At 38.5% G+C, this 14973-nt stretch overlaps 2 protein-coding genes across 2 annotated transcripts; both read right to left on the bottom strand.

The window, feature by feature from the left end:
- Positions 1-378: 378 nt before the first annotated feature.
- Positions 379-1142, bottom strand: LOC105058837 (protein VACUOLELESS GAMETOPHYTES-like). The gene has a single exon (XM_010941894.3). It carries the CDS (start codon positions 986-988, stop codon positions 464-466), a length of 525 nt encoding a protein of 174 aa, XP_010940196.2. The 5' UTR covers positions 989-1142; the 3' UTR covers positions 379-463.
- Positions 1143-8740: 7598 nt separating this feature from the next.
- Positions 8741-13977, bottom strand: LOC105058635 (AP2-like ethylene-responsive transcription factor ANT). Its single transcript, XM_010941617.4, is given in 10 exon segments — positions 8741-9300; positions 9303-9566; positions 10209-10285; positions 10440-10490; positions 10650-10723; positions 10837-10925; positions 11040-11048; positions 11211-11293; positions 11409-12084; positions 13547-13977. Coding segments are annotated over 10 exon segments (1848 nt in total). The 5' UTR covers positions 13767-13977; the 3' UTR covers positions 8741-8995.
- Between the last annotated feature and the right edge of the window lie 996 nt (positions 13978-14973).

Here is a 14973-nt window from a genome sequence, read left to right as displayed (position 1 = left end):
TATTTTTCTTAAAACTATAATTTGTAAACTTATGTCTCAAGAATGATCGCTCCCTTTATTCAAATTAAAAAAGAAATAAACAAAAATTTGATCTAAGTAGCTGAATTTTTTTAGCAATATTATATTTGGTAATAGCTATTATTTTTTAACTATATCTTAATTCAAACTATAGATCAATTCCTATTCAGTTCCTGCTCGAATCCAAATATTTTAGGAGAGGTCTGGATTAATCCGTATCTGTCCGGAATTTGCTGGGCCTATTTTTTTTTTTCTCTTTCAAGGATCAGATTCGAAAATCTACTAGAGCAGAGTTGGGATCGAGGATGCATTGGAGAAGCACGACAAATAAGCAACAGAAAAAACCTTCAGCAAATCAAATTAACTAAGCAAGAATTACCCATATATATAAATTATAAAAAATATAAAATATAAAACAAAAAAAAAAAAAAAGGAAAGGAATGGCTCAACCACGATGCGTGGTTTTTTTCATTCCCACTTGCCATCCGAAGAGGCACTGGGGGTGGAGGTTTACCTTGCACGGGATGCAGCGGTAGCGCCACACGAGGCACACCTCGCCGCAGGCCGAGCACGGCTGTGGGATGGCGGGGACGAGCGAGAGGGCATGGCCGGAGTGCAGCTCAGCCTCGACGGTCGGCGGCAGCATCGCGCACAGAGGGTGGAGGTCGAAGCCGCACGCGACGCAGCGGTACGACGTCCGGCGCACGGGCTCCCGGCACAGGTCGCAGACGCGGGGGTCGGCTGGGTCCGTGCGCGCGACCTGCGTGAGGGGGTGGAGAGGGTGGGCGAAGATGTGGAGGGCCGGCGGGCAGGTGGCACAGCGATCGTGGAGGACGAAGTCGAAGATATCGCAGTAGTAGCGCAGCCCGGATCCAGGGTACTTGCACCCATCACACTTGAATCTTCGGTCGATTAGGGTTTGCACCAACGGGTGTTTTGGATGGGTGAAGTGGGTTATCTTCTTTGGCATCTCTCTCTCTCTATATATATCTATCTATCTATCTATCTAGCTACCTCCCTCCCTCCTGAGTCGATCTACAAGGAAACAGTACGTGCCCTGAGGAATTTATAGAGTTGGAGAATGAGAGGATAGAGAGAGAGAGAGAGAGTTCGTTTGTTTGGTATATTTGTTTGTGCTGTGTTTGAGAGCCAAGCAAGAGAAGGTGTGGTTCTGATAAATTGATTAGGATGCAAAGAGCGAAATAATTTGAGCTAAAACGTTCCTCAATTACTAGAAAGAAAAAGAGAATGTGATAGCAAGTGGCGGACATCTTCAAGAAAAAAAATTGCAAAGAATCTGAGTTAGGTCACTTTGGCATAGGAAGTTGGGTTGTGAATGGAAGCAGATCCCCACTCAGGGTGATTCTATTCCAACTAGGGTAGAGTTGTGCCGAAAGGATTCCTCGTGAAAGCAACAGAAGCGATAAAGGGTGATAGGGTGAAGATAAAGAAAAGCTAATTAAAATAGAATAGAGTGGACCAACTGGTATTAGGGGTGGTAAAAATCGATCTGACTCATCAATCCAGCTTGCATTCAACCCGCTTTAAACAAGTTTGAGTTTGGATTAAACGGGTTTGGATCGTAAATGGATTAACCTGTTTAATCTGTTTAATAATCGGGTCAGATTCAAATTTCAGACAGCTAATCTATTTAATTCGTTTAATAAATAGATTAGATCGGATAGGATTGAGTCAGATCGAATTGTAACATAAATCCGTTTAACTCATGATAGCTGGAGACCTTTAAGGGCCCTAAAAGGTTCGATTATTCGATGAGTCTTTGCCGGTTTCGCTGTTCGCCACTTCGGTCCTCCTCTCGATGCTCTAGGATTTTCCATCCCATCTCGTTCTTGACACCTCTCTCGATCGAGGATCACTCTTCGTGTACTCTCTTATCTTATCCCTCACCATCTTCTTCACCACCACCACTAACAATAGGTGGCTGTCCACTACCAACTCTTCCTCGTTCGCAGCAATGTTGGCCAGTATCATCTCCGTACCTTCTGCCACCTTCACCACCTCCCCCTTCTCCAGGTGTAGGGCTTTAGGGGTATTTTTCTCTCTATTTCACTTCTAGGTAAGAGCATCTTGTTCTGCTTGTTTTGATTCATGCTTTTTTTTCGTTCGGATCTACATTTTTTTCCGTAAATATGGTGTTTCGACTGTTTTCTTGGGATTTTATTCAATAAATTATTTTCTATTTAAGAATCTCGTATTTTTGTGATTTTTTATGGGCCTTTTGGGGTTTTGTTCAATAAATGCATAGATGTGGATGATACTGCTGATTTTCTGATATCTTAGAGACTTTGCCGTGTTAGATCTGATGAGATTGGTTATAGCTTTGTTGATGATCAATTTGGAGTTGTTTTTTGATTTTGGTTACTAAATCTATTGGTTTTTAAGAACTACTGCAATCAATTTGATTTTTTTGGTTGGAAATGGACGGATTTAGTTTTGGATAGTTGAAAACTCCTTTTTCTTTTTGAGTTTTTAAACTTTTTTTTTTTTATTCTGGCCCCAGCAGGTGGGCTCGGATGGTTCCGCTGGGTTGCCAATGGATAGGAATCGGTGGCCGCCAGTGGATGCTTCCACCTCCTCCGAGCCTCTATGAACTGTGATGATAAGCAACATGAGCCCTGGGCCTCTCCGATTAATTACTGAAACTCATAAAAGCTAGGCTCTTAGACTGCTACTATCTGTTTAATTAGAATATATGGTTGGTGATGGGATTTGACTTAAAATTAATGTTGTATCCTATTTGAATCTTCTGTATGTGCTATTGTTGTATCTTCTTTTTTTTTTATTGAGCAGGTTTTCTCCTCATGCTTTATATTATTTAAAGTGTTTATATGTTAAATAACGGCAATATTTGTTCTCCTTTAAGGATAATATATTTCTAGTTTGAAATGGTATATTTTGTCTTGAATTAAACATACTGGCTATTTATGATGTTTGTCTTATTTAAAAATAATTAAACAGATCGGATCGGTTAAATAGATTGTTCATCTAATAAACTGATTAAATGATAAACAGGTTAAATGGATTGAGTTGGATCGGTTAAACAGGTTAACTATTTAATAATTAGGTTAAACAGATCAGGTTGGGTGACCTATTTATTAAATGGGTCCGGTTCAGGTTTAAAAATCTGATCTGTTTAATAAATAGGTCAGATTCAGTTTTGATATTTTCTGATCTAATCTGCATCCGATCCGATCCATTTATGATCCGACCCAACCCGATTGCCATCCCTAGCTGATATGGCCATCTAGTGGATGGTGTGGACAAAGAATTTTTTAAGTTGTGTTTGGTCGATGACAATCTATCTAGATTGCTGACAATTTAATGTGGTAATCTGAATTAGTGTATTTAGTATATTTTTTAGATGATATTTTAGATTGTCTCTAATGATGCAACCTGGATTAGCTATCCAAATTACTACTTTGATAATATTACAATAAAAATTTTGGATAAAATTATCCCTAAAAGAAATCACACAAAACCCATTGTCCAACCCTTCCTCCCATCCCTTCGTGTGCACCACTGGCCCGTGGCTCCTCCATCTCTCTTTGCCTGCCCATGGCTCCTCCACCTTTGTCCTCCACCACCTCCAATAGCTCCTCCACATCTGTCCCTACCACCCTCACGACTCCACACGCGTCCACCCCCTCTCCATCCTCCAGTATCCATGGTTCTCCACACCCCTCAGTCCATCATTTCTCCCTGTCACCACCACACTCATGTTACTCTTGTTATTTCTTAGCTGAAAAAAAAAAGAGAATCGAGATAAAATTATTAGGGATACTTTAGAAATTTAATTTCATATTATCGATAATTTAATTGTTATACTAAACATATCAATCAAAATTTTCAATAATTTTACTATAATATTATTTATATGTCTCAAATACAGTAATCAATATTACTGATAATTTAATGGTGGAAATATATTTTGAAAGCAATTCATATTATCTTTCAAAATTGCTTAGCGAAGCACCAAACGCAACCTTAAGACTTGGAGTTTAATATTACGAATTAATTGGAGACATCTAGTTCTTCTTATATATTGAGTTTAGCTCAAACTTGCCTCACCAAATCTTTCTCCTCTAAACCATCCTCACGGCCGTTCCTTATTCTCAAAATTTTATGAACGTTCTCGTTTATTTATAGTCCTCATTAGTTACTGTTTCAAATTAAGACAAATTTGATCTTTTAAGCCAGACTCTGTCAAAGCCCTAGGCTAACTCGGGCTGCAAACCAGATTCAGCCAACCGCAAGCCCATTAGGTTTTCCGATTTGCTTTCTCCTTTTTTTTCTAGTTTAACCCATGCATGCAACATGCATGTTTGAGAGAAAAAAATAAAAATAAAATTTTAGATTATATTACATAAAATAATAAAGATGCATTATAATAAATATTACATTGAAATTAGCTCTTGGTAGATAGTATTTGATTTTTTTTAAAAATCTTTTCATACTTTTATCAGATTGAGTTTTTTTAACTTTGTTTAGAAAAATAATTTTCAACAGCAGAATTTGTGTTGGTAGAAATCTTTCCATATTCTAATCAGCTCAAGCCTTCAAAAGCATTCCAAATCTTTCCATTTTCTAATTTCGCTGTTGTTTGATAAAATATACAATTAACATTTTTTTTCCCAAAATTATGAGGCATCAATTGTACATCTTAAAGCTACCTTATAAGCCAACAAGATGCTCGATGCTTCTATATATAAAATTATCATGCTAGCATCTGTTTGTTATTTATTTATGGTAGCACTAATCATTTTCTCTTGGCATATGCTTTGGGGTGTCCGTTAGTGCATTGGCAACTCAAGTATTCGACCATGCCTTAGACTTGTATCCATTTCCACAAGTTGCATTGATCCCATTGTAGGCTTATACCGTATTGTATTGTCATATACAAAACCTTTTCACCTCCCATATCCGCCAGCGTCGGCCCAAGGCTCGGGACAATCTTTAGGACTGGCCCTTGGCGTGCAGTAGTGTTAAGCCCGTCTTAGCCAAGAATTCCAATGCTTGGCCTGTGATAGGTGGGCTGAAATTGGGACTTAATTAATGCCAAACATTTTTTTTTTAATCTTTTAACCATTGAAAATAACCAACAATTTGAAAGTAAATAAGAAATGTCATGCACGGTCACTTGCCTCTTTTGTTGGAATCTTAAAATTCAACTAGGCAAATCAACCAAATCTATTAAAACCAATTCAAACCCCAATCAATCCATATAGAACAACTTTAGTGGGGATAAAATTTGAAGAAAGAGAAAAAGGCATGGCTGGATATGTAAAGATGTTTAGTAGCTTCAGGTAGATCTGATCAAAGCAACTCAACAGGTGCATCATGAAGTAGGAAACCGATCAGAAGAAAGATTATAAGAAGAAGGTTGGGTTGATGCTAGCAATGTGCAGCCAGTTCTAATCTGCCCAAAGGTGGAGGTCGAAGGAAAGAATCGCTCCGTACATTTGAAATTGGATCCCATTAGTAGACATAAAATCACCATGAACACAGACCTATACCCATCTAAACCAAGCTAACGTTGGAGATGCTCAAAACCTCAGTGATGTTGATTCCCAATTATTAGTCTTGGGTATTTGTTTTTGGTGGTGCCCCACCTGAATCATTTACTCCTTTCTCAGGAAAAAAAAAAAAAAGGAAACTTCTTCCTTTCAATACTAATACTAATAATAATCTTCATTACTTCATACTTCATTCATGTTCTTTTAAGTAAATCATGAATAAATTATAAAATTCCAAACTTTTGAACAATTCATGATCAATTGCATAAGCATAATTCCCGAAATAATATGACCAATTAAAAAATATTGTGAATTATTCACGCATCTCTCAATATTTTGCATAATATTGTTTGCAATGGAGCCAGCTGAACCCATTGGTATTCCCTTGGCCCATTCACTTTAAGAAGGTGAACGGTTTGCTTCGTTTTGAATAATTATCGACACCAACCGTAGCAATAATCTCATCAAAGAAAAAAGTTTGAGACAGTCTTCCTATTTTATCATATTTTCTTTGACATCATTTTAAAGCTCAAAACTCATCTAGCAATTCAAAAAAATTTCCCATATTTTTTTCTTTGTCGTCCGAATCATATTTCTATGCCCGTCCGTTACGATTTTTGTTTATCTCATATACAAATTCATGTCTCGCCAACATTTGTCAGCAACGATAATTGACGTAAAATGGCCAGATGACATGTCAGGGGTCATTGTGGACAAACCAAGGTCAAATCAAACGCCCCGAAAATCGAACAGCAGCCCCAAGTTACCCTGTCCTCAAATGTGTGACCCACAGCCACACCAAGTTACGAGGCTCACAAAGTGGAGGGAGGAGATAAAGCCATGGGAAGTGATGTAAATAGGGGTCGACAACATAAGGAGCTGGTTTTAAAAATCGAACAGCCCTATCTAGTTGGACCCTTCTGCCTCCCACGGCATCCCAAAAAGGATGCGCTTTGGCCATAAGATGGTGCCATTTTGGTGCTGCAGAAGGGGTGCCTTTGTGAACGAGAGACCTTGAGAGGAGCGGGGTACTGGGGTCTGGGTGGATGTCGGAATTGAAGAGGCAAGGGGAAGGAACAAATGAAAGGCATGGGCCATCTTCATGCCATTATGGTACCTAAAGTATATACAGTTTCAAAAATTTTTTGTTAATCCCGAATGGTGCAAAAAATTTAACATAAAATATACCATCTCATCCAATTAATTCATATAATCATTATTTTTTAATACATATTTAATATCAACAGACCAATTTTTTTTATTTAAAATTTTTTTATGATAAAAATATTTTTATTTTTTAAAAAAATTATAATATTTTATGACCATATTACGACATTCTGCATTCATAATATACATAAAATATTATAAATTTTTTTAAAAATAAAATTATTATTATCATTCAAAATTTTTAAATAAAAAAATCGATCTATGAATATTAAATATATTTTAAAAAATAATTATATAAAAATAATTCTCTAATATTATAATATTTTAGGTCATATTATGATATTCTAGATTATATTACGACACAGCGTGTCATAATTTTTTCTAGACGATAAATATATTTTCATCATATAAAATTTTTAAATAAAAAATTAAATTATAAATATTAAATATATATATTAAAAAATAATAATTATATAAAATAATATATTTTATGTTAAGTTTTTTTTTAATAAAAATAATTTATATCATGTGGAATTTTCTGCACCGCTAACGGTGCGCAAAGAATTTCTCAATAAAATTTAGATGGTGGCCGGGTGGGTTTGTGGCGGTGGGGGAGGGTGGAGGAGGTTAAAAGGTGGCGGACAATTCAATGCACTGTGCATGCATGTCCATGTGGTATAAATGCCTTAAAACTGCTGCTCCGCCTCCTGTTCTCCCTGTACTTGAGCCTTTGAACCACGGGATGTCAGCCCGTGGGAATCTCTCAGCCCTCACCTAGGGCTTCTCCAAGGGGTACACTCCCAAAGCATATACCTTTCTCAAGTCATATAGTGATGTAAATTATTTTGCCAGCTATCATTAACTTTACAAAGAAAAGCATATCTATGCAGCAGCTGCAGCTTACTCAAGCACATCGACTTTGGTTCTCCCATATAATGCTTGTAGACTGTAGAGCCATGCCATTTTGTATTCTACTGATCCACTCCTTAAAATAAATAGAAAAAACTAAAAAAGAAAATATATAACTTGTTTTTTAATTTAGTAAGAAGGTGAAACACTCCCTATCATCGGTGTGAAAGAAACAGAAGTTACAATGCAATGAAAGCAGCAATAGTGGACGCATTGTGGCTAGCAAGATAGTACTATTATCGCGAACAGACGTGCACGCACTAAGAATAATTCTGCCTATCTGTTTTGATACATTTTAAAATTAAAATTTTGAAGCCTGTGCGGAGGGGCCACAACCCCTACTGAAGTTTTGGGCTTGCATGGGTCAAATAGGAAGAGCAAGTTTTAGGTTATATATATAAGTGATGTGGCTAGATTGGGTCTGCTTTCCTGGCACATGATAATTGTTACAAGTAACAGAGTTTGTGACATTAATTGATTGTTAAATTAGCAAATTAATAATTTTGAATCCATCAAACTTTTTTTATGCACATAATGGTGCCTCGGATTGTTTTTTCTTTTAAAATTAGATAATCTCTGATCTAAAATTCTAAGTCTTCGGTGATGAGAAGGAGAAAAAAAATAAATTAGAAAAACAAAACAAAGCCACCAATGTGTTTATCCCATCATCATCATCTGTACTCGAATGGATGATGTTGATTACTTAACCGAGTCTCTACTATTACACTTAGACAGCCATTGCCTACCATCTAATCATTCTAAACATTTTCTTATAATTAAAATTCAGATATAAATAGCAGTATCCTAAGAGGATAAAGGTGGAGGAGATGATGAAAGATCAAACTCATGCACGTAAAAAGTACACCTGAAATACAACTCATACATGTTGTCATCAAATTTATTTTCATGCTCATGTACGAGTTGTATAAATTATATAAATATAAAATTTAATATAATTATTTATTGATGCACTCACTCTAATCATACTCATGTTCAAAATATGTCAATTGCTCAAATCACTCTAAATTTTGTATATTAAAAATCTCCATCTAATCCTTCGTCACATACGAAGATACTACCAACTTACAATACTTCAGATTTGAGCCGAAGGATCCAGATAAAAGCATTTTGCATCCATTCATAGATTACTAAACCATCAGATCCCTTAACTCTTCAAAACAAATCTGGGTAACACTTACGAATAGCTGCAACCATTATATGTTGCTACAAAATTGTCATCAGCTGTTGAAGATAACAAGCAGGGAATGCTTGTAAGGGTCTAATTGCTCAAAGGGCACATACACGTATGGTCCAAGGGGAAAAAAAATGGCCTCACCAGAACACCAAATGGCTCCTGCGGTACATGGTCACTCGTTCCACAGAGCAAACATGGGAAGCTGATGAGCCACCGGTAGCCCGGACGTCCGTGCCGCTGCCGCCACCATCCACTTCATGTTCCCATCAGTTCCACCACCTACATTGCCATTCTCCCCACCCTCAACCTTCATTCCATGAGGGAAGTAGAACGCCTGAGGGAAGTCCCCACAGGCTTTTTGGTTGACGCCAGCGTTCCTTGGGCTCTCAGCCTTGTTGGCCACCGAGTTTGGGTTGCTCACTGAAATTAAGGAGACAGAGTTGAGAAGTTGAGGCGGGCTTGAAGAGGTTCGGCCTTAGAGTTCCATAGCATGTCGGAGAAGTCATCGATGTCATTGCTACCGGAGTTTGCGATGACTCGTGCAGGTCGGTCGGCGTCGGTCGGCTCTGAAGGTGTGGGAGTCGCACTGGGGGAGCGCTTGGCGAGATCGCCAGTGATGAGATGGGAGCTCGAGCATATGCGCTTCACGTCATACCTGCTAATGTCGAAGTTGGTCACTGCATTCAAGCCACGGAATTTGATCGCGGCGATGTCATAGGCTTCGGCAGCTTCCTCTTGAGTGCCTGCAATAGGAAACACTACGATCAAATGATTGTCTGAGAATGGACAGCAGCAAAAAATTGGTATGCATTGGCAAAACCCTTGGGGGTGCAAATTCTTGATCTTGTATCCGTCTAATTCTCAAATATTTCATCTCGCTTCTTTTGCCACCTAATTTTTGACTAGGTGGATAAATTTATGAGGAAATAGGGTAAACTCCCCAGAGATCCATCCTTTAAGTGTGTTTAACTTGTATATATATATATATATATACAAGGTTAAAGAACCATAATATGATGAAACATTCCTGGTAACATGCCATGCAAAAAACAACTCACAAGTACAAGGAGAGCTACGTACCGTGCTGAATAAGCTAATAGAGAATGAACAAGAGAAGTGCCACAATTAGCAATATTTCTTTAAAGCAAGGCAGGAATCTCATTTATGATCGTCGACAGTACCAATCATCCTTAATAAGGCAAGATAACATTTGCTAGCATATAATAATAATGAGCGTGGTAGAACAGAGAACAAGACAAGTAGGTGCTACATGATTACTTTTATAGGGGTTTCATTTTACTTATCAAGGAAATGCTGTAGGTGGTTTCACCATTTTGCACAAAAAGAACACTTGTACGGAGGTATTCATGCATGGAGAAACTCACTGAATGTTCCAAGGTACAGGTCTTTGTTCCCCGCCACCCTCCCTATTCTAGCTTGCCATCTTCCATGTTGGTGGTGCCTATGAACACAACAAAAAGATGTGAGAGAACACAGCAACGAGAGAGAGAGAGAGAGGATGGGTTCTATCATATAGCATGGCCGGGGTTGCCGATAAAAGCTGCAAAGAAGCGATAAAGTGGACTTTGAATTATAAAAGTTGGAATTGACAGGACCTCGTCACCCCTCTGTAAACAGATGCCCCTCTAGAAAATCCACTGCTTTTCCTATACAACAGAAATGGAACAAAATAATTATATAAAAAAGTACAAGTAAATTAAAGAGAAACAAGCTCTTTTACCAGAACAATAATATACTTTTTTTTTTTTTCTTTGAAATTAAAGCACGGAGAACTAAGAGGTATAGAACTAATTAGAGAAACAAACCTTCTTAAGTTGGCTACAAACTCTTGTCTCGACATGTGCTTCATCTCTTCGAGCTCCTTCTCATAAGTGCTCAGCTAATGACGGTTATGATAAGGGAACAAAAGAGTCACATATAGCAGCGCTACACAAAGAAGCCCATTGAGCACAGAAAAGAGAAGATGGGAAAAGGTAAAATCATGCCACTTACTGGAAAATTTATGTGAGCCGCTGGACCCCAGTACTTCAAAGAAGCCAAATCATATGCCCTTGCTGCCTTTTCCTCCTTATCATACCCCCCTTACCAAAAGCATAAGCATAAAGAACAGATATCAACACAAACATGAGAGGAAACTCAAAAGACAACCTAAGCTCATGTCACAAAATCCACATCAGTGTGGTCTGTATCCTTACCTAAATAAACTGCTCCAATGGAGTGGCAGCACATATGGAATCAAACAAACGCAAATAGAAGAAAATATGAGAAATATGATAGTTGGAACACTGATCCCATAACACCCAAAAAATAATTTACTGATTCAACAGAAACTTATAGCTGAGCTGGGTTTATGGCACTTTCCATACCTTGCCTTCCCTTTCTTGTCTGACCTTCCTTTCTACAGCTGTTATCCCACAGATGGGCTTCATATCTTCCTGTCCATCTATGCCTTCAAGATATCGGTGATTTTATATATAGCATTAGCTAACATAGGATAATGACCTATGGGAATCATCATGTTCTTCAAAATATTATTCAATTATAAGTCTCCAAGACAAGCCCACCTTGTAACTCCTCTATACTGAGAGGTCCTTTGCCCAAAGGTCTCAATAGACTTGCGAGGAACTGGCTCTCGAGCGGCGGACTTGGTATTCGGGCACTTCGGTCTAACAGCAGCTGCAGGAGATGAACTCACCGGCACCATTTCGCTTGACACAGAATGCATGCCAGGGCTCATGGAAAGAGTTAAGCATTGGATGTTGCACTCACTTGGCTCGGCCAATTGTTTCTCCGGCACATATTGGTTTTGTCGGAGCCAAGACTTAATTCCCGATATGGAGGTCGAGCCATCCAAGCCCCCATTGTACATCGAATTAGGAAATGGGGTGGGGTTGGGGTTGGGGTTGGGGTTGGGTACAAGTAATTGAGGCTTGAGGGTGGGGATTTCTTGGAAAGAATGGTTAGGTTGGTGAAAAGCTTGGGGGAAATGATAAGAGTTGTGGATGTCTTCTTCTGCTCTGGTTTCGTCAGGGCTGAAGGATGGGGGCATATTGACATTGATTCCAGGACCATCAGAACTTTGGTAGTACATGTCATGGTAGTTGGAGACCGGATGGTGGCTTTGGTTCTCTTCATCGGCATTCTCAGAATAACCACCCAAAAAATCCTCCAGCTTTGGCCCTTCCCCTTCCTGGTTTGAGCTGGTGGATGCCGTGGCCATGGTACTCCCATATCTCCAATCTGGAACTTCCCACCCCACACCAAAGAAAAAAAATTATATATAATTATATATATATATATATATAATGGACATGATTATGCATTATTATTTTCTACAATTCTAAATGTAGTAAAAGAAAAAAAGGACATAGTTATGTATCATTCTTTTCCACAATTCTAAATATAGTGTATGACAAAAAGCCCAACATATGGAAAAGAGGCACAAAATTTGAAAAAAGTTTGAACACCAAGAAAGACATTCATTCAACGCTCATTTACACTCCTTCATCCCTCGTTAATCATATATTTCTATAATGAATTCCGCCTAAAACTATAGAGAGAAAAATGTTGCATAAATGGATGGATAAAGCTTTAAAATGTAAAGAAAATTTTGTAAAACTACAGAAAACAGAAATAATGGAAACTGAGAAAAAGGATGGGAGCAGACACTATTCGAGGACTAAAAACAGTGGAATAAGAGCGAAGGGGTGCCAAACAATAAAATGCCCCCAAAAAAAATGGTGGTGTAAATTACCATTTAACGCTCCACTAAGAAGATCTTGATCTAGCACAAGGGACAGAAAACATAGCCATAGTAACGCTAACACCAATACCTGATCAGAGAAACTAATAAGGGGTATCGGACTATCCTTGAAGTGTTAATTGAGAAAATCATAGGTCCTAATTAATACCTATAACACGAAAAGCAACTTGAGCCACATGACAACCTTTTATCTAAAACAAAAAAGAAGAAAAGACAACTCTTGAAATAAACTTGAATCAAGCTATAAAACTCATTTATGACAACACAAAAAACAGAAACCATATAAACCAAAAGATGGTTTACAAAGAGCCAAAGGAGCCAATTGACACGGTTGACAACATAGCTACACAAAATAGAACCATTCAAGACTAGACTAGATTCATCCTTTTAGTAAGAAATTTACAGTGAAATTTTAGGCAAACACATAACATACCTGCGTTCACACAAGGACCAGATCCACAGAAGCCAAAAGATGTGTTTGTAACAAGCTAGAAGGCCAAATCAAATGGACGTTTGAACAACAAGATACCAAAAGCACAACATGCTCCACCACAACAAACAAGAAATACAGCCATATTTCGAGGGGGAAAAACTATCTTCAGTATATCAGTTCAAGCTGTTAATCGAAGAGAGAGCCGAGCGAGCGAGCGAGAGAGAGAGAGCGATCATCAGTTCAAACTTGCAAAGAATAATAGCACGCGCTTACACCAACTTCAGGACCATGATCGATCCATATATTACAAAGAAGCTAAAAGATGGGTTATGAAGAGCTCAAAAAACCCAACCAAATAGAACAGAAGCTTACCATATAAAACACGGCACCAATAGCACAAAATGAACAGTCGGCAAATGGTGAAACAAGTAACGAATCAACCAAAAAGAAATAAGTAACAAAATAAAAGAGAAGGAAAAATTAAAGGTTCGATTTCTTCTAGGTACCTGAGGCACCATGAGGAGGAGGAGGCGGCCTAAGGGGAAGCTCCATGAGGCAGATGGAGCCATCTGAGCGCAGAGGCATACCAGCCCAGGGATGATGAAAGCCCACCTCTCCACCATCACCACCACCCTCTGCCCCACCTCCAAACCCCTCATCACAGCAGCAGGAGCTCTCTCCTTTGCAGGAGGACAGAGAGAAGCCAAGCCAGCCGCTCATCTCCATCACACGAAGAACCTAAAAGAGCCTACCCAGAAACCAAGGGAGAAATGATGAGAAGTTCAATGGGGATCTCCCCCGATCTCTATCTGCTGCTCAAACTCCAAAGCCAGCTCCATTGCTTTGGTCCCTTCCCTCCCTTCGGACTTCCCAGGGAGAGAGAGAGAGACCCAAGAAAGAGGCGGTGGGGAAGAGTGGACTCGGTATCATACCATCATGGCTTGACCTTCTCTGTAGGATTTTATATAAGAATAAGAATAATATTAAACAAATGAGAGTAGGCACTCTCTCTCTCTCTCTCTCTGCATACGTCCCGGCCTTGGGCTAGCTTGCTTTGGGTTCTTGGGTTTCGTTCCCTGGCCCCACCATAGATATGTATTGCAGGGGCACAGAGGCAGCTGCTCTCTCTCTCTCTCTCTCTCTCTCTCTGTGGGGTTTTAGGTAGAATTATTGTATTATAACAACTGAGATTTTTCAGTTTAACGTGGCAGGAAGTTCTCAGGTGCCACCACCTACTACAGTACTCATAAAAACGTCACCGCTTTGATGTTTGATGAACTTTGTCGATGAGGAGCACGGCAAGCTTGGTTACGGTGGATGGCGGTCAAAGTCTACCAGAACCATTAACTGTTGGATGGCTTGCCATGTACTCACGCCAGCGTGCAATGGGAAACCAATATTGGAGATTATAGACTTCTGTTAAAATATTGAATAGGAGCTACGATATACCTACTCCTTTGGAGAAAAAATATTCAAAAATTTGAAAAGAAATGACATAAATATGTAAATAATGATCATATCAATACTTTTTTAATTATTACTTGCATAAAAAATATTTTTTTTCATGATATAAATTCTTTTAGAGAGAGTTTACACATACATTTGAAAATGAATGAACCATTACCTATTATAACAGCAATTTCCTTTTTCTCTATCATTATACATAAGATAAAGCCATTATTTTAATCTTATCCAGGGCGATGCCCAAACTGATCTAGAATGTGTACGCTCACGAAGGTATCGGGTCAGTAGCTAAAACCGGTATGTAAATTTCTACCCCTCCCAAAAAAAAACCGGTATATGAAAACGTAAACGGAAATTTACTTACTAGGGGTTTTATTTTGGGTTATCTTCATTGATCTTTTCATTTTTTTTTTGGTAAGATTAATCTTTTCATCTTTGAAAATTCATATATAACACAGCAACATTTCCC

This window comes from Elaeis guineensis, chromosome 15 (genome assembly GCF_000442705.2).
Source record: "Elaeis guineensis isolate ETL-2024a chromosome 15, EG11, whole genome shotgun sequence".
Classification (NCBI taxonomy): domain Eukaryota; kingdom Viridiplantae; phylum Streptophyta; class Magnoliopsida; order Arecales; family Arecaceae; genus Elaeis; species Elaeis guineensis.
The sequence above is the reverse complement of the archived record's forward strand: the minus strand, read 5'-3'. Positions and strand labels throughout refer to the sequence as shown.